Source organism: Cotesia typhae, unplaced genomic scaffold (assembly GCF_013202065.1).
Source record: "Cotesia typhae breed Kobodo isofemale line unplaced genomic scaffold, CoteBio_Ctyphae scaffold_152, whole genome shotgun sequence".
In the NCBI taxonomy this organism is placed as follows: Eukaryota; Metazoa; Arthropoda; class Insecta; order Hymenoptera; family Braconidae; genus Cotesia; species Cotesia typhae.
The window spans coordinates 3942625-3963006 of record NW_027423776.1 but is presented as its reverse complement, the minus strand read 5'-3'; the positions used below and the strand labels follow the sequence as shown (position 1 = coordinate 3963006).

The 20382-nt window shown below is 29.0% G+C and overlaps 4 protein-coding genes across 5 annotated transcripts in view; 1 reads left to right on the top strand and 3 right to left on the bottom strand.

The window, feature by feature from the left end:
- Positions 1-3763: 3763 nt before the first annotated feature.
- LOC141536007 (m7GpppX diphosphatase-like) lies at positions 3764-6489 on the bottom strand. Its single transcript, XM_074256203.1, has 5 exons — positions 6459-6489; positions 6232-6417; positions 5330-5481; positions 4912-5254; positions 3764-4830 (listed from the first exon to the last, which is right to left on the bottom strand). The coding sequence occupies exons 1-5, from the start codon at positions 6487-6489 to the stop codon at positions 4565-4567; spliced, it is 978 nt and encodes a 325-aa protein (XP_074112304.1). The 3' UTR covers positions 3764-4564.
- A 1421-nt stretch (positions 6490-7910) lies between these two features.
- On the bottom strand, positions 7911-9851 carry LOC141536624 (m7GpppX diphosphatase-like). Its single transcript, XM_074257272.1, is given in 5 exon segments — positions 7911-8301; positions 8379-8715; positions 8793-8935; positions 9412-9482; positions 9484-9851. Coding segments are annotated over 5 exon segments (1131 nt in total). The 3' UTR covers positions 7911-8089.
- A 495-nt stretch (positions 9852-10346) lies between these two features.
- On the bottom strand, positions 10347-14586 carry LOC141536623 (coiled-coil domain-containing protein 39-like). Its single transcript, XM_074257270.1, has 7 exons — positions 14382-14586; positions 12664-13719; positions 11845-12225; positions 11514-11768; positions 10956-11441; positions 10680-10892; positions 10347-10608 (listed from the first exon to the last, which is right to left on the bottom strand). Exons 1-7 carry the CDS (start codon positions 14475-14477, stop codon positions 10366-10368), a joined length of 2730 nt encoding a protein of 909 aa, XP_074113371.1. The 5' UTR covers positions 14478-14586; the 3' UTR covers positions 10347-10365.
- A 505-nt stretch (positions 14587-15091) lies between these two features.
- The window catches only part of Mib1 (E3 ubiquitin-protein ligase mind bomb 1), a 55965-nt gene continuing 50674 nt past the window's right edge, over positions 15092-20382 (top strand). Inside the window, exons 1-8 of one of the 2 annotated variants that reach the window (XM_074256327.1) lie at positions 15092-15303; positions 15457-15804; positions 15895-16095; positions 16172-16624; positions 16703-16850; positions 16941-17182; positions 17300-17497; positions 17815-17966. In XM_074256327.1, coding sequence (XP_074112428.1) covers positions 15202-15303; positions 15457-15804; positions 15895-16095; positions 16172-16624; positions 16703-16850; positions 16941-17182; positions 17300-17497; positions 17815-17966 — 1844 coding nt within the window. In that variant the 5' untranslated portion in view covers positions 15092-15201. The remainder of the gene's footprint in view (positions 15304-15456; positions 15805-15894; positions 16096-16171; positions 16625-16702; positions 16851-16940; positions 17183-17299; positions 17498-17814; positions 17967-20382) is intronic. The other variant, XM_074256328.1, reaches the window with a different exon arrangement.

Here is a 20382-nt window from a genome sequence, read left to right as displayed (position 1 = left end):
TTTTTCTGTCTTTTCAATTTCTTTCAACCATTTTTTTACTTCCCTCTCTCTTTCTTTCAATTTATTCTCCAAGTACACTTCCGTTCCTCTTAATTTCCACTTGTTACTCATTATAATACTTTTTTCTTCCCATGTATTTAAATTTAATATGATTAAACCTTCTTCGCTTCGTCCAACCGTACTTCATTTTATTCTCTGTTCAAGTTTTTCTTCTATTACTCTTATTGCTTCATTGTTACTCTTGTATTTATGCGTAATTCTTATTATCAGCCTTTTTTTGTTTTTTCTTATCATTTCTTCTTAGTATTCACTCTCTGTTAATAGCCTGGGTTCATTTTCTCTCTCTTGCTTTTTGATTTCTCCATTTTTCATTCTCTCATCTTTTTCATTTCCTCGCGGGGTCTAGTCACCATGCTCCTTTTTCTTTTTCTTTTTTCTTGATCCTTTTTCAGTTCCTGATCTTGCAATATTTCTTTATTATAGCAATCGAGTACGTAATCCGCGTTGCAGTATTTTCTCTTTTTGTTTTGCTCAGGTTGTCTTTCTTCGTATACTTCGCTCTCCCTGCTTATTTTATATTCTAGCTCCCTCACTTTTTTTTCCGCTTTCAGGCATCTTTCTGACAATTTTTCTCTCTCCTCGTCCCACTTTCTTCTTTCTGCTTTCATCTCGTCTCTGATTTTTCTTTCATTTTCTTTTTGGTATTCGCAATTTTTGCAGTTTTCTGTTTTTTTTTTCACATTTTATTTGCATTTCTTCCATCTTTTTTATTATCATGTTGTTTCCTCGTATGTTTGTTTCAACAATGTCATTTAGCGTGTTACTCAGCATTAGTTCCCATTCCAGTTCCTTTCTTCTATTTTCGACACTTACTCTCTCTAGTATGCATTCTGCAATTTTTTCTGGTTCTGCGCCTCTTATTTTTTCCGCAGCGCCATCGCTTATCCATCCGTCTAAGCTACTTTGTGTTTGGTTACTCTGAGTTTTTTCATCCTTCTTGCTTGTCATGTTTTCGCTGTCTTTCCCGCCATTTATTTTTCCCTCCTCTTCGCCATCTTTGTCTCCCTGCGCGTCTTTATGAACTAATGGCACTACTTCCTTTATTGTTTCATCCATATCATTTATTTCACTTGATTCATTTTTGTCGCTTGACTTGTCATTTTTACCTGTTTTTATCTCCTCTGCATTTGAGTTGTTCTCTGCCAAACTGAATCGCCTTATGTCCGACTGGCTTTTGCTCCTCGTATTGTATTTCCCTCTTTCCATTTTTTCTAACCTCAAAATTTTCTGTTCGCACTTTTTTTCTTTTTTTTCTTTTATTTTCACTATCTGTTTTCACTTTTTTTCCTGTTTTTTTATTACTCACTTATTTAATTTCTTTATTTTCACCTTTTTATAATTATTTTCGCTTTTTTTGTAATATTTAATAAATAATTACTATTGCTCGCGCTTTATCCAACCGTTCTATTCGCCACCTAGCGACCGACTGAAAATTTTGATAATTTATGTACATAAATATTCCTATAAAATGTTTAATAAAACGAGAATGATTATAAATAATTTTAGACGATTAGAATTAATAACACATCATTGAATTTCCAGTCATTTGCATTTCGATAGAAACAACGTTTAATTAAAGGTTTGAAGAGGGATGGTTAATTAAAGAGGAGACAGAAGATTGAAAGAAGGACACGACACAGCAAGAGTTGATTGTTCAAAATGTTTTATAATTGTGAGGACTTTAGATTTTAATATTTAAACAGCTATAAAAATAAAAATTATTCTTTGTAATTTTATAAAATTTATCTTCAGTAACGTTAACATTATTAGTACATTCAAACTTATAATTAATCACCATCAGCTGTTTAATTTCAAAGCCGTATTCCTATAGTCACTGTTTGATAATAATTTCCCATCTTTTCAATGTTATTAATCACTGTTGATACCAAATGTGCCCGATCCACTAGTTCTTCTAAGAAAAAATTTCGATTATTTATTTATCTTTTTGAATCATAATTTTAAAAATCTAAATTCAGATTTTTTTTTTAATTTATCAAGTCAATTGTATAAAATATACCTGCTCTCGCTGCAGAAAAGTGAGTGAAAAAAACGGTAAATAATTAAGATAAACTTTCAGTTTATCAACTGGTACTTTATAATTTTCTTCGATAAATTTTTCACAGTCTTTTTTTATTCCTTCTAATAAAGGAAGGTTTGATTGAGATGTCTAATTGTCAAGAATTTTTGCCATGACAAAGCAATAAATCTCATCTCTAAAAAGTTTTCACTTTGCCATTTTGAATCTTTTACTAATATAGAATATCTGCTTTGATAAATTACTCGTTTTTTTTCAGTTTCACCCATAAATATATTGTAGATCCACTTAATACAAAAAAATTTTTATGAAAATCAATATAAAATAATTAAATAATTTGGTTGATAAAGTTTACAAACTTTTTCCTTTTTTTTTTTTTAGTATACTTTTTTTTATAAAAGGTAAAGTGACGCTTAAATAAAGCTCTGGAGTTTCTTCAATAAACCAATAATTTGGCTTTTCAAACGGTGCAGTGTCTATTGTTCCAGCCAGAAATATCACCTTTGCATGTATACCTTCATTTGAATAAATACTTTTTGTGATTATCAAAATTTATAATTGAGTACAATAATTTTAAAATCAGAAAAAATTCAAGTACTTACTGTTAAATTTTTGTTTAGTTGGAGTTAAAGTTTAATGACTTTGATTATCATTATTATTATCCTTCTTACACTTAATTTTTGTATCTTTACTAAAAATCATTTTTTCGTTGAGGAATTTTTTCAGGAAAACATTGTCTTATAAGAACAATTAATGCCGTGCCTTGTCGAACCCATAATTCGCCTTCAATTGCTACTTTTTTTTCCGTAACATTATTTTATAAAATTTTTTTTAGCGTGAATATCGACATATCTCTAAGATCATTAATATTATTCTCTCCACATTGCTGTTCTATTTTTTATGATTTGTTGAGTATGCTGAATAAAAAGTAATTAAATTAAAATAATACTAAAGTCAGCAGATATTTGAATCTTTTAATTTTTTTTAAAAACTACATTTATACTAAAAAATATAGATAAAAAAAAATTCCTTACAGTTTCTTCCAAATTTACACAGAGATTTTTTTTTATTTTCTGAATTATAATCAATTTGTTTAAAAAAAAAACTTTTAAATTGACTGATATCTGTTAATTTTAGTTTTATTAAATTACATATAATGTTATAAATAATATTTCTTTACGTTAAACAAAAAGTAACCAGTTTGCTTTATAATTACTTTATGAAATGATTTTTATTTGATGCAAAAAAATTTAATTTGCTTTAAGTAGTGAAAAAATGTTATTTTTTCTACTTTTAATTAAATATAATATAATTTGATATTAGCACTTATTTTAATATTGTTTTGCAACTTTACACTTAAAAATATACTTCCACTACTGGAGTATTAGACGTATAAAGTTTCAAAATGCTTGCGATAATTGCAACAATTTATATCATAAGGTAGACTTAATGAAAAAAAATTACTTGAAATTGATAGTTAAGATATCGATATAAGTGATAAGTGATGACTGTAATGACTGTAAGATGAAAAAAGTCTTATTGCGACAATTATCGAAACTTATTATAGACTAAAGAATTTTGCTTGTATTTTATATCAAAACAAGTGTTACTGAACAATTTTATTTTCTTAAACGAAAAAGAAAAAAGTAGATATTTTTTTCAAAAGTAATTATGTATTTTATTAACATCTTCCGTAATAAAAATAAAGATACAATAACATATTAGTATCAATTGTTAAAAAATGTAAGAAGACTAAATTAATAATTTATAAGATTAATAATTTGAAAGTGATAGAGCTTAATCTTGCATGAATGTTATTTTATTATATGAAATGCATAAGATAAAAACAAACAAGATATTTTTGAAATTTAAAATAATAGTTATAAAATATAAAAATATTTTCTACCCTCCGGCCGGAATGTGACAACTTTCTGGTCGCTGTGCTAGACGAAGTTGCCACATTCCGGCTACGTCCAGCCGAAAAGTAGTATACACACCATGGTCAGTAAAAAGTGGTCTCAGATCACATCGCGTTCCAGATACCATAAGGACGTATATCGGCAAAAGCTCCCGGTTAAAAGCCATAAAGGCGGATAAGAAATTTTTTTTAAATTTCTACACGTTTCATACGAAAATATGTCGGTTCCCAAAAAAAAAATAATTTTATGGAATCCGAGTCGGGTCCCGGGAGCCATAAGGGCGTATAAAAAAAATTTGTTTTCTGGAATTAACGTATTTTTGTATGAAACGTGTAAAAAAGCGAAAAAAATGTTTCTTCAAACAAAAATTTTTTTTGGATTTAGAAAAAAAACGGAATTTTTATTATACGCTTTTGCGGTTCCTGGGTGCCATAAGAGCGTATAATTTTTATACGCCCTTATGACATCTGTAACGCGATATGTTTGTTAACCTCGGCTTCGCCTCGGCCGACAATAACGTGTAATCTCTGACTTTTCTTATTTTATTGGCCTAGATATAAAATGTACGATTAATGAACTTCTTAATACGAAACATGAGTGAATGATCAACGTAATCATTTTCGTTGGTTTGAGACTCATCGTTTTCTGTTTTTGGGTCAATTACAGTTGCTTTCCTCTCGAGATACTTTTGATATGGAACAAATAAATGCTTAGAACAGTATCGAATTCCTAAAGTAGATTTTTGATAATAGTCTGGCACTAATTCAATGTTATTGATCACTGTAGATAACAAATGCATTCGATCCAACAAGGTTTCTGCCGAAAATTTTTATTTTTTTTATTAAATACGGCTTTTAGAAATAATCTTAAATATAAAAATATATAAAATGAACGTACCTGCGGCCTCTGCAGTATCGGTAATGAAATGAACATGAAGATGAAAAGTCGATGGTAAATAAACAAAAAATATTCTTAATTTTTCAGCTGATACGTCTGAATACTTTTTTGTAATAATTTCGGTGCCTTCTTTTTTAATTTTTTTCAGTAAGGGAAGGTGAGTTTCATTCAACTCTCGAATTGTCATCAGTTTCTGTTTGGTAAAGGCAAGAATATGCATCTCTGAAATTTCTTCGCTTTGCCATTTTGAATCTTTTACTAATACATATCCTGTTGATTCATCTTTATCAATATGGAGTGTTTGTTCTTGTTCACTTTCACCATTTAATATACGGTAGACCCACTAGAAAAAAAAATTTTCGTAAAAATATTTTTAAAAAGTAGTTAAATAGTTTAGTTAATGAAAAAGTTTACAAACATCGATATTCTGTATTGATACTAAATTCTTCATATAAGGTAGAGTGACGTTCTCATAAAGTTCTGGAGTTTCTTCAATGAACCAATATTCAGGTATTCTATACTGAGCAAAGTCTTTTGCTATAACAGGGCACTTTATAGTTGCATTTACACCTTTAAATTAAATTTAAATTGATTATTTTTAATATGAATAATAAGATTTCGCGTTGTTAATGCTAAAAAGGTGCCAATGGGGCGTATAAAAAATTTTTTTTTCCTTCAACCAACTTAAAAATGTTTGAAACATTAAGATCTGTAAGAAAAGTGAATACAAAAAATTTTTTTTTATACGCCCTAAGACAAAAAAAAAAATGTTAAGCCAAAAGGGTGTATCATTTTTTTAACCATAATTAATTATTAGCCTTAAAAAAAAAGTTATAACACCGGTAAAAACAATGACTTTTCAACTCATTTTATTAAAAAAGAATATGGATTTGAATTTAAAAAAAAAAAAAAAAAAACCAAACTAACAGTAACATTCTATAAAGACGGCATCGAAGTAATGCCTAGCTAAATTGATATTTTCGTTTCTTTTTTAATCAAATACACATTCTCTTTAAATAAAATTAGTAGGAGAGCCATTATTTCTACTAGTGTTATAACTTTTCTTATAATTTTTTTAAGGCTAATAATTATAATTAATCATAATTAAAAAAAAAAATGATACGCGCTTTTGGCTACAGAATTTTTTTATCTTGGAGCTAAAAGGGCGTATGCAAAAAAAATTTTTATTTTTATGTTATAAACACTTTTAGATCAGTTAGAGTAAAAAACAATTTTTTTTATACGCCCTTTTAGCATTAGTAACGCGATTTATAATTTGACAGAATATAAAATTCAGAAAAATTATAAAAATTTAATTACTGTTAGTTTCATTCGTCAGAGTAAACTCATAATGTCTTTCATTTTCATTACAACCTTTATTTGTAACAATTGTTTCTTTATTAAAAATTGTTTGTTTCAATAGAGAAATATCATTGGAAAAACATTTTCTCGAGAGAACAATTATGGCGTTGCGTCTATTTAATTTACCACTAATTGCTATTTTTTCTCATGAACATAATTTTCCAGAACTTTAGTAAGTTTAAAACTTGTGATATCTTGGATGTAATCGTTTTCCATTTTTATGCTTTTCTTTAAAACTTTTTTTTATTTTTTATCAAAAAGTAATTGAGAGACTATTGATGTTAAAGAATAAAAACAATAATAATAGCAACAATGATAATAACAATAACACTATGAATAATTCACCAGATTATTGAAAACTTTCTTAGTTAATTAAAAATAAAAAAAACTGAATATCTCATAAAACTCTATGACAAAATGATTTAGTAAAAATCACCGCTAAAGAGATGACTCTCAGTTAGCTAAAATATTTTCATCTTGAAGCTGGTGTACACTTATTTCTTAAATACTTATATTATTTGTTCGAACTATTATAACAAACGAGTTTTGGCTGATTCAATCGGATCTTTAATTATTATTTTAAAACTTTTGCCATGAAAAAACACCATACTTATTTGAATGTAAGCAATGAAAAATAATATAACTGTATGAGTTGACTAACTCACTAGTATTGAATTTATTTTTTCGTCTGAGGTACCTTGTATGATATACAAAGAATGCAATGTTATTGTTTTAGTCACAACAGATGAAGACACGCCTCCACCATAACTTATTATTTGATAATTCTTATATCTTGTGATGATTCTTAGGTTTCAGAGAAGTTTCTGCGAACTGACTTATCTTAAATTAATGGTGGGGATACAAAGAAATGTGTGATGAATATCATCTCAAATGCGAACCGGTAGATGTTCTATTAGGTTCTAAAAATCAAAATTCTACCGTTGTAATTGTCACTTCAAATTGTTCCTGACAGTCATTTTACATATAAATGATACAAAATTTTAGTAAATCCGAATGAGCATGCATTAAGAGCTCATACACATAAATTTGTTAAAGTATTCTGAATACAAATTTATTGTTTTTAAATGTAAAAAAAATTTTTATTCATTCAATTATTTATTTGTAGAATCAATTCTTTAGATTCCTTACAGTTGAATGCAATTTCGCGTTTCAGTGATGAAAATTACCTTAGCAGATAGTTGATAATTTTAAGAATTTTTGTAAAAAATAAATTATGGCAAAAAAAATTTATAAAAAAAATTGACATTTAGAAATTTAAAAAAATTATCGAAATCTTTAATAGTCAATTAAAAAAAACTAAATGTATCATAAAAGTCGATGTCAAAATGATTAAGTATCAATCACTGCCAAACATAACTCCCCGTTAGGTGGAACATGTACTTTATGTCGCAGGTGTATACTTATATTTTAAACACTTATATTATTTGTTCGTAATATCACTTTATGTTAAAAGAATATAATGCTATTACATCGCAACAACAAACGAAAGGCACGCTTTCAACTTTATCATATTATGTGGTGACTCACTTCCTGACGATATTTACGTTTCCGGTATTGTGAGTAAGCTGATTTATCATAAGTTAATAGTAAGGGTATGGAAAAATGTGTGACGAACATAATCTCATTTGTAATTTTATTATTATGCAATCGTCTACTAATATCATTTTTTTAAAAAAATACATTTTTTTCTTAAAAATAATTACGTTTTTCATAAAAATTTTTTTTTAAAAAAATTTTTCAAAGTCAAACTTTATGTAGATTCTATAGTCAATATAAGTAAAATAGTCATACAAATTCAAACAGATAATCTTAGACGTTTCGCCAGTCTGTCGTCTTCTTCGGTGCTTTCTTTTTCGTTAGCTCCATTTTTAAGGTAATCTTCATAAGGTTTATATGCTTTATACTTGCAAATTCTAAATGTCAGTGTAGCTTTTTGATAATAATCTGACATCATTTCAATGTTATTGATCACCGTTGACAGTAAATGTGCACGTTCGACCAGCGTACCTAATGAAAAAAAATTTTTATCAATTTCGCTCTCTTCAATTCATAAATTTTTCATTATAAGTCACAAATTGACATACCTGCATTCTCAACAGTAAGAGCAGTAAAATGAACATGCAAGTGATAGTAAGAAGGCTGATAATGAAAATATATTCTTAATCTATTAGCCGGTATATTATACTTTGCTTCAATAGCTCTTGAACCAGCTTCTTTGATATTTTTTAATAAAGGAAGATGAGATTCGCTCAACTCCCTAATTGATGTAAGTTTCAACCTAGTAATAGCAATCAAATACAAATTTGATATGCCGTCTTTCCACTTCAAATCTTTTACCAACACAAATCCAGTTTTTTCATCCTTGTCATTAAAAATTACTCGATCAGCTTCTGCTGTCCCATCCAGGATATTGTCAACCCACTAGAAAAAGAGCAAATCAAAATTTTAACTTAAAAAAATATTAAAGGTCAGTTTCTAAGTCAAAAATGTTTACAAACCTTTAATGATAATTGCTTTGATATAGAAGGGTAAGTAACGTTTTTGTAAATTTCTGGAGTTTCTTCAATTGTGTAAAAATCTGGTTGAGTGAATTTTTCAATATGCTTAGGCGTAGCAGGATATGTTATAGTAGCATTAAGGCCTGCAAGTAAATAAAAACAAAAAAAGAAAATTAACTTAGCAGATAGATGATAATTTTAAGAATTTTTGTAACAAATAAATTATGAGTGTGAATTTGGCAGACATCTGATAATTTTTTGATAATTTATAAACAATTTATTTGTTACAGAAGAAATAAAATAAAAAAATGAACTTGGAAATTTTCACAAATTTTTTCAATGCAATTTTTTAGATTTTTTTTACAACCATTAGGTTAAAATTAATCTAAAAATTCTCAAAAATTAGCTGTCTGCTAAATTCACCCTCATAAAAAATTTATAAAAAAATTGACATCTAGAAATTTTAAAAAACTACACATGTAATTTTTTAAAAATAATTTTTTGGAGCAAAATTATTTGTTAAAAAAATTAAAAAATTGTCAAGTGACATCTAACTTTAATTCCATTTAAAAAAAATTTTATACATCATCAAAATGCTTTTGAAAATAAAACAACTTACCATTAAATTCGTTAGTCGGAAAAAAATCATAACCTCTGTAAATATCATTACGGTATATTTTTTTGTTGTAGTTTCAACATTAAAAATCCTTGCTCGAGTAAAGATTGTTCCTCAGGAAATCCTTTTTTTTCAAGAACAAGTAATGCACTTCCATCACAACCTTTGAAAGTACCTTCAATGGCTATTTGCTTATGAGTAGCATTATTTCGCAAAATTTTTTTTACCTCAAAATTAGACATATTTTTAAGTAACTCATGAACGTCATCTTGGTCGTCAATTTTATTTTTAACTGCTTCAGTCCCATTGTTATTAGATTTATTGCCGTTGTTTGTAATATTTTTTTTTTCAGTGTTTTGTTGACACAAAAAATCAACAGTAGTATCAGCCATTTTTTCACTTGTTACCGTTTGTAATTTCCTAACGTAACACAACAAAGACATAACACACAACAATAACAATGATCAATAACAACACTGTTATTTTTATTTATTTAATCTACAAAACGTCGACAGATGGCGTTCGTCTTAAATACCAAATTCGAAAAATCAAAATGGCGGTTCGAGTACGAGGTCGTTGCAAGTAAGATGTATTGCATGTATATCATGAAAATTAACTTAGCAGATATTAAATAATCTTTAGAACTTTTATTAACAAATAAATTAAGGCAAAAATACGAAAAAAATTGACATTTAGAAATATACAAAAATTAAAAATGCAATTTTTTTAAAAATAATTTTTTTAGAATTAATTTAATTGTTAAATAAAATTAAAAATTTGTCAAGTGACAGCTATTAACTTTAATGTTATGTGTATATCAAGTGACACAGCAACACAAATTCGAAAGTAAAAAAAAAATTGAATGACAATATACTAATTTCATATTAAAGAATAAGAAAATTTATTTATCTTTGTATTTTTCAAAGATAACAGATGGATGAATTAAAAAAGTTACGTTCACGAAACTTTCATTCTCTGGCATTTTTTACTTTGATTAAAAGACAAAGAACTTCGACTGCTGTCACATAGACTTGGCGCTGGAGATAATTTGATGTGCTGAGCGCAAGGTAAAACAATATTTTTAGTTGCTATTAATTTTTTAACGTATACTTCAGCTTCTACGTGACGAATAGTAAACTCAGTGATACGTTGTAGGCCGAGGAGGTTCTGTTCTTCTATTTCTCTGGTGGAGATGTCTTTCTGCAAAAAATGAGCAAGAGTAAGAATACAAATTGAATTATTTTGTTACGTATCTAAAGAATAGAACAAACTTCTTGTAAAATGATAATGTCATCATTGGCACACTCGCATAGCTTTTGAATATCTTTATACAATTTCTTTAACCTCATATCAGCTCTAGTCAAGCGGCCTTTTTGATCATTTGTTTGTCTTTCAATTATCGCAACTGTTTCGTGCCTTCCTTCCTTTTCTTCTTTAATTTGTTTCAGATCATCTAGTATTTTTTTATAATTTTCTTGTGTTAGCTGACGAAAAAATAATTATTAATGATAAAATAAAATAAAAAAATGGTAAGTTTTAACTATTACCGTGAGTTCATTTTTCATCAGATTTAACTGAGATTTTTTCTTCTTCAATTTGTCAGCAACCAGGCACATTTTTTGATCGATTTCACTCTGGATCGTCTGCTTAGAGCTATCATCGTCAACAGGCCCCAATGACATTTTGTACTTGTCATTACAAGCATTGACAACTTTCAAAGTATTCTCCATACTTTTGATTTCTTGTTCGGTTTTCCGGATAGTTGCGTCTAATTTATCGCCTTGCTCTTGCAACTCATACTTATACTGAGCATTCTGTATCTTCAAATAAGTTGTCGCAGGTAAGATACCATCTGTTCCGTCAACATTAGACATAGCCATGATATTGTCATAGCGCGACTGGAGATGCAAAGTTTGATATTGTTTTTCATTAATTAAAGACCTTAGTTCAGAACACTCAGTCATAGCGACTTTGTTTTTTAAATTCAATGCTTCTCTTAATATTTTCAGCTCAGTCATCCTTTCCTTCATTGCCTATTAAAATATATTTACTTTATTGAGACAATTCAAGTTAATCATCAATTACTGTAAAATAAAAATACTTACAGCGCAAATTTTTACATGACATTGTTCCAAATTATTAACTCGATTTCCAGTGCTTTTCATTAATTCTTCCGCTTGAGTAACCCGTAGCTCCATGATATTCTCAGCTACTTGTTTTTCTTCATTAACACGCACCGATACTTTTAATTGCTTTTCACCACCTTGCATTAATAATTCAAGATTCTGTTTCTTTATTTTTACTCGTTCAATTTTGTCCCGATCCATCTCCAATGCACCTTGAACTTTTTTTATTTCATTCTAAAACATTAGCAAGCAAAATTATTATTTCCCTTTATTTTAATTTAAAGACAATATTTACAATCATGATACTTACTTCAAGCTTAATCATCTGACCATATAGCAATTTGGCTATTTCTTTTCTATCATTCAACATTTCTTGTAATCCCTCAATAACATTTTGCATACGTTCAAACTCCTCTTTATCCACCACGCTATTATTTTTACCCAGACGAATCTTAAGATTCTGAAGCAAAATATCGAGTTTGTAAGCAGCCTCTTTTTTTTCCTCCAATTGTTTCTCTTCTTTGACTTGACACGCTGTGAATTGTTCGATTTTTTTTAATTCTCCCTGTTCTTGCAATTCAATAGTTTTTCTGTCGGCTTTTAAACGACTTATTTTGTTCATTGTTTTCAGAACCAAGCCTTGAAACCGTTTTATTTCACTTGTAATAGATAATTTGCGTTTTTCTTCTTTCTGAAAGAGATTTATTTTTTTTTATTCAACCTTCAAACAAATAAATGTTAAGTTATTACTAAATAAATATTAAATAAAAAAAATATATTTATTGATATAACTAATTATCTTTTTTTATTTACAGGAATTATAATCGATTCTATACCCGAAGAACCTTGTAAAATGAAGTTTAACGATTGGAGTATATTACATAAGAAATAAAATATTCAAAATACTAAATGACAAAAGTTTAAATGACTGAAGATTAAATTTACAAGTTTAATTGGAGAAGTTTAAATTTTCAAAGTTGAAATCATCAATCACTTAAATACTTCTTGTAAAAAGTAAAATTTTCAAAAACTTCAAATTTCAGGTAACATCAATTTTTCATTTGTATTTCTAGAATTTAATACTTCATGCATGACATGCAGTAAATAAATTAAAACTAATTAACCGAACCTCAATCATTTCTTCAAGTTGCTTCGTTCTCTCTTCCACATTAACGCTCTGAGTATTAACTTTAGTCAAACTAGACTTCATATCATTAATTCTCTGAGCCGAATCATGAATTTGTCTTTTCTTATTTATAATACTTGCTCTCAACCCCTTAATATCAATTCTTAAATTTTTAATTTGCTGTTCCAGTTCATTCAAAATTCTCTGCTTAGTTTTAAACTCCAGATTAAACACATCAACATCTTCATCAAGTTTCATTCTCCTTTCTTTAGCTCGCGTTACAATTTTTTCTACTTGCTTGATTTCGTACTCCAGAAGTCGATTACAATTAACCTGAGTTTCTAAAAATTCTTCAGACTCATTCAATATTTTCAATTTTTCAACATCCGCGGATCTGAGAGTTTCGATTTCCTTGATAATTTTCTGAATGTCATTGTCGCGTTGCCGTAAAATTAAAACACTTTGGGTCCACCTCTCAATCAATTGTCTTCTGGAATCTAATGCTTGGGAATAAAATTTAGCCGTTCTCTCTAACACGATTTCCTTTTCGTAAATTTCATCGATCATTCTTACGATTGACCGCCTGTACACGTCCAGCTCATTCATCAACTTCTGTCTCTTGAGATCGAGTTTTTTAAACTCTTTCATATCAAATTTAGCAACTTTTTTCAATAACTGTTCATTTTCTTCATCACGATTTAATATTTCTTCCAATTGTAAAATTTTAGTTTTGTTCAAAGAGACAATATCTTTAGAAAAATCGAGACTTTCTTTCAGCCTTTTGATTTCTTTTTTCATCCCGGCAATGCGCTCATCAGTTTCTTTTTTTTCTTTCTCAAGTGTACAAAGTTCTTTTTCAATAGATGCCTCATTGTGTTCAGATAACTTCTCGTAATGATTCTCGGCTTCGTATTGAGCGACATAAGCCGTTAAAAGTTTCTGGTTGTATGTGTGTTCTATTTTAATATCTCTTTTATATTGATCTATTGAATCAATCCGTTTCTTGTTATTTTCTAATTCCGTTGTCAACTCATTTTTTATTTTTAATTTTTTCTCAATCTAAAAATAATTAATAAACAATATTAAATTTCTAGATGTGTAATTTTGAAATTTTTATTATGAATTACACCATTGAAAAATTTATTTGAAATTTAAATCAATTATTAAGAAATTTGATTTGCTTTAAAAAATCAGATCTAAATCTGGATTAAAATTAATTTATTCAAACATTTGACTTTAATAATCAAGTTATAAAATAATTAAAATTTATATATTTTATATCCTGTAATTTAAATTGTTTTGTTTTTTTTTTTTTGTCGGGAAATCAATTACTTTTTAACGATATCAATTTTGAAGATTATTACTTGAAATATTATCAATGTTTCAATAAATAATTATCAATAGATCAATAAAGATAATTTGGTTTTAAAATAAATATAAATCAAACAGAAAAAAAATTTGGAAAAATATTTATATTTTTGTATTAAATTATAATAATCAACCTAAATAAAAAATATCAATATTTGGGTTTAAAATATTTGCATTAAATAGAAAAATATCATTGTGAATAAATGACTTTTTTCAATCAGATATCTTGTATAGATGAATTTAATTTTTTGTTTTACTGAAATTTTTATTGTAATTATTATCAGCCTAGTAGTATCTCAAATTACATATAATTATTGAATTAACTTATTATTTGTTTATCAGGCGACATTTACCTCTTGTTCAAGTTGTTTATTATCTTCGTTAGCAACCGGTATTCGAAACCCATTATCCCATCCTAGATCTTTTAAAATATCTTTGAATCCTCCCATTTTTTCAACGCTAAATTGCAATAATATAAATTTACTATTTTCAACACTAATTAATTATGAAAATTTTCAAATTTCAGGTCTTAAAAATTGTAAAATTCAAAAGCATGAATTTCACTGCAACTGATAACAAACAAAAGGTCAATGTCACTTTGACATATCAACTGATCATGCGCAGAGCCAGTAATTTTATTGGGTAAAACAACAAAATTTAAATTTCGCTAAATCATTTCATTATTTTTAAGTTTTTTCTCATTTTTATTTATATAACATTCATCAAATATGAAGAAAAGAAAATTTATTTGATACAGATTTTGATTCAGACTAAAAATAAATTTTTAAAGATTTCATAAAAATAGTTTATTCAAGAAATAATATTTGTGATAAAAATGAATATATTGACTTGAATTTATTTGTTTTTATTAAAAGAGGTGTATTAAAAATAGAAATTGTTTATGAACAACCTGTAGATTCTGTGGTAGGTCACGTAAGTTTCTCTTTTTAAGTAAAACGCAAAAATATATTAACTAATCCGTCACGTGGCGCTAGTTATATAGTTTTCCAACTAAAGTTATAGATATACTGTCAACAGCAATAATAATAACAATAATGGTCAACTTATTCTGTATTACAAAATGGGTATGCCGTTTTCGACTTATTGTAAAGACGTCAAACGTTCATTAGATTGATAGTTTGTAGATCGTAAATATATTATTGTAATATAATAATGGAGGCAAGTACGAGTAGTGGTACGCGTACTACGCGATTTATGATGGAAGGTGTCGGTGCAAGAGTGATTCGTGGTCCTGAGTGGAAATGGGGCAAACAGGTTAGGATTTCTAAATAAATAATTCATTAGTTTATTTATTTTACATTTAATAAATAATTGACCAGACCCATTACTTACTTATATTTATTTAAATTTTACAAAATGCATTGATTTATTTATTTAAATTTACAATTATTGATGATTGTTTACTAGGACGGTGGGGAAGGACATGTAGGAACTGTTAGAAACTTTGAATCACCAGAAGAAGTCGTCGTTGTGTGGGATAACGGCACAGCTGCTAATTATAGATGCTCAGGAGCCTTCGATTTAAGGATATTGGATTCTGCTACCACTGGTGTTAAACATGACGGTACCATGTGCGATACGTGCAGACAACAGCCTATTTTTGGTATCAGATGGAAGTGTGCTGAGTGTGGGAACTATGATTTATGCTCAATTTGTTATCATGGTGATAAACATCATTTAAGACATAGGTTTTATCGTATCACTACTCCTGGTAGTGAGAGAGTGTTATTGGAGCCAAGAAGAAAAAGTAAAAAGGTTAATTCTATTTTTATTTATTCTACAACCGTAAGGTTATTGAAATTTTTTTTTAACTAACTACTGAAAATATTTATTGTGTAAAAATAGATCGCAATTCGAGGAATATTTCCTGGTGCCAGAGTTGTCAGAGGTGTTGATTGGCAATGGGAAGATCAAGACGGTGGTAATGGCAGACGAGGTAAAGTTAATGAAATACAAGATTGGTCTGCTGCTAGTCCTAGATCTGCTGCATACGTTATTTGGGATAATGGAGCTAAAAATTTGTACAGAGTCGGCTTTGAGGGAATGGTAAGTCGAAAACATATGTTTTAAAAATTTAATTTTATCTTTCTGTCTATTTTAATTATTGATATAATTGATTTAGGCTGATCTTAAAGTAGTAAATGACGCGAAGGGACAAACGGTTTATCGGGACCATTTACCTCTGCTGGGAGAACAGGGTCCTGGACGACCTGGGCCACACGGATTACAGATTGGCGATCAAGTTAATGTTGATCTGGAATTAGAAATAGTACAGTCGCTGCAGCATGGACATGGCAGCTGGACCGATGGAATGTTCGAGTGCCTTGGTACAACCGGTACTGTTGTAAGCATCGATGAAGATCACGATATCGTTGTATCTTACCCCAGCGGTAATCGATGGACATTTAATCCAGCTGTATTATCTAAAGTTCAAACCCCAGTATCTGCTGGTACAAGTACCGCTACTGAAAATCAAGCATTTGCTGTTGGTGATTTAGTGCAAATTTGTAATGATCTGGAAAAAATTAAATTGCTACAGCGTGGTCATGGCGAATGGGCAGAAGCAATGTCCCCAGTAAGTTATTCGGAAGTTTTCTTTTATAAATATTTATTTATCTTAATATTTATGCTTTTTGGGTGGATTTTTTATTAGACTCTTGGAAAAATTGGGCGGGTTCAGCAAATATATCACGACGGTGATTTGAAAGTCGAAGTGTGTTGTACTTCATGGACGTATAATCCTCAGGCGGTTGTTAAAGTTGCCAGTAGCGATAGAAGTATGCCTGGAAATAATAGCGGAGGTTTGAAAACTATTTAAAATTCTGTTTGTTTAGCAAAATAAAAAATTTTATTTATTCTATTATATTTAATAAATGGTGTATTACTTTTAGAACGATTGTCAGCTTTATTGAAAAAATTATTTGAGACTCATGTGTCGGGTGACGTAAACGAGGAGCTCGTTAAATCCGCTGCCAATGGCGACGCTGTACAGAGTGAAGAATGCCTGAAACGTTTAGACGCGGATGTCAATGGAGTATTTTCAGGTCACACGGCATTACAAGCTGCCAGTCACAATGGTCATCTAGATGTTATTAAAATACTATTGCGGTACAAGGCCGATGTCGAAATCGAGGTATCTATATTTTTATCTAATTTGCATATGCATATGCATATTACTTTATATTTACTTTTTGTTGTTTTAAATAATAATGAATAATTCAATCGAATTAAATTTATAAATTTAATTTAGGACAAAGATGGTGATCGTGCTGTTCATCATGCAGCATTTGGAGATGAGCCTGGCGTAATGGCGTTGGTAGCTGGAGCAGGAGCTGATTTGAATGCCCGGAATAAACGACGTCAAACTGCACTTCATATCGCTGTCAATAAAGGGCACGCAGGTGTTGTACGAACTTTATTGGAATTGGGTTGCCATCCAAGCCTCCAGGTTAGTAAATTTCAGATCGTTAAAATAACATATTATAAAATGAAAAGTAAAAATAAATATTAATAAAATAAAATAGGAAAACTAATAAAAAATAATTTTAATTCAATACATAAATTATTTAACTCAGTCTATGAAATCTCTTTTATAACGTCTATTATTAAACTTATTACCCAACAATAAAATACAAGTCACAGCACTTTTAAAGTACAACAAAATAAAATGTTAGTTCGTTATCGTAGGTTCGTAATATAAATGTAAGTACGTTGTAAAAATAAAATAGACATACTATAAAACTCGTAAATGTATTGATTTTTCAGGATGCTGAAGGAGACACTCCACTTCACGACGCTATTTCCAAGAAAAGAGATGACATGCTAACGTTGTTATTGGACCACGCTGCAGATATTACTCGCACTAACAATACCGGTTTTAATGCTTTACATCATGCCGCTCTCCGTGGAAACCCAAGGTAAGTCTGAATACTTTATTATACACACTTTGTCTATTAAATTCAACGGTTTAATTTATAATTACGTTGATGCACTAGACAAACTCCATTCATTATTTAATTACTCACCGTTTTACGAGGAATTTGTACTATTTTTCTGGCTTCTTCCTCTGTTTAATTTTCGTTTATGGGTTAAAAAAAATAAACTCTAACAAAGTGTTAGTACCTTTCGAATTATCGAACAAAGACTACATTAACGACTATTGTTTAAAAAGTAAAAAGAAAGATAAATGAGGAAGCATTATAAATAAAACAGAATCGTTTAAGCTTAAAAATAGAATGTACCAAAAAATATTATTATTTCGTAAAATAGAGTTTCGATATAGTGTGGTGAGTATACGAGTTATGTCTCACCATCTTCTTCTCGCCTATGAAACCAAGCTTCCACCAAGTTGCCCAGTAACGGCTGAGGTTGGATGGGTTACTGCAAGTCTCTCTGGTTGAACAGGGATTTACTGAATTTATCACTTGAACTCCGGGTAAAGGATTAGGAGACATTCTCCTGTACCTTTTAAACGTTTATCCACATTTTATCGCAAAAAGTTGTCTGTTGAGAAGTATTAAGTTTATTTAAGACTTATAAACTCATAAAAAGATAACTTGTCTTTTAAATATACTTAGATATAAATCTTTAACACAAATATTATTATAACTCAACAAATATTTTTGGGTGTATTATCAATTAATTAATTAAAATAATGATAATAATTATTATTTTTGTTGGTAATGCTGTTGTATCATAATGAAAACAATGGATTAGACTAAGACGATTGTAGTTTGTGGCATTAGGGATTTTAGGATTAGGAGGTTTAATCAAGCTCGGTGAAGCTTGCGAGAGAGTAGACCAAAGATGACGCAGGATTTTGGTCTGAGTTCTGGACCAAGCTCGCATTGTTCACGGCGATTAATTCATTGTCGCTTACCGCATCTCGCCACAAACCACTGCCTTCACCTACCTTTCACATGCCACTACTTGTCCTTCTCCACCAGCATCACCGGCACTTGCTTCTATTCCTCTTTATTCTCCTCCATATATTCACTTCCTTCTCCACCGGCTTCACCACATTTTCTCATACTGACGCTTTTATTCAGCAATATGTACCCAACAATTTACTAATCCATTTACCCAGCTTCCTACTTCCTATTCACCGCAAATTGTCGTCATTTACTTTTATTTTTTACAAATATTTATTTTTTTATTTCTTCAAATGTACATTTAGAGTAATTTTTTTTAAATTATTCAAGATTTTTTTTTTTAATTAAAATTTAAAAAATAATTATATCAGTAGTTACAAAAAGTAAATTGTAAATTGAATTATATAAAAAATTCAACTCCAAGATAATTGTATAAATTTTCAGAAGCTATTTTCCCCACCGGTAATTTTTTACAGCGCATAATTGTAGCAACACTTAATAACAAGTATAATGTAGAGCGTGAATAGATGAAAATGATTTTGATAATACGTTTAACTAGACGGCCTTTAGATATATGTAAAACTATGCAGATTGTTTGCTGACAAAAATCTCGCGTATATATATATATATTCCCCGGGGCAGTGGCTGGTGTGGTAGCTGTATAAGTCTCTACTGGGCGTTTACCTCGTGGTGAGGTATACCGGTTGAAAACTAACTTTGGCATATAAATGTATGTAAAAGTAGAGGAGGAGAGCCCGTATACCTCAACAGTAGAGGAGTCACAGGCGATCGAGAAGGAGGAAGAACAAGGCTCCGAGATGTAGTGCTAGCTGGTAGCATCGTTAAAGTGCTCTAGGGATGAATTAGGCTGTTAATGTTACCTCTTTGATATGCGAATTACAGAGCTATAATTCTCAGCCGCTTATTAACAACTATTTTCAGAGCAAACTTCTGTTCGCTGGCGTATTTGTTTTCATCAGTCTGAAAAACAAAAAGTTTTTAATAAAAATAAATATTAAGGACGTTCATGCGCTCCGCTATAGTCAAATAAAATAAGTACTGACATTTTACGAAGTTATTCGGACTTTGAAAAAATTTTTAAATGTATTAATAATTTATAAATTTTTATTATTTAAAATTTTATTAAATATAAATTAATCATCAATTTGACTTAACTTCTACATTTTTTTAAAAATTCACCAAAATAATTTTAAATAAATTATTTTAAATGATTTTAGATTGTTAAAATTGATTTTTTTTTTAAATAATATTATAAAGTGCATAAATCAAATAATATTAATTTTATAATTTTAAACACAAAAAAATTCTGTTTTTTTATAAGACTCGAAAAATTCAATTTTTAATCATTGATAATTTTCTGAAATTGTAAAAATTTTTAAGGACAAATAACTAGACGATTAAATTTGTCAGAACTAAAAAATAAAAATTTTTGTTACCTACT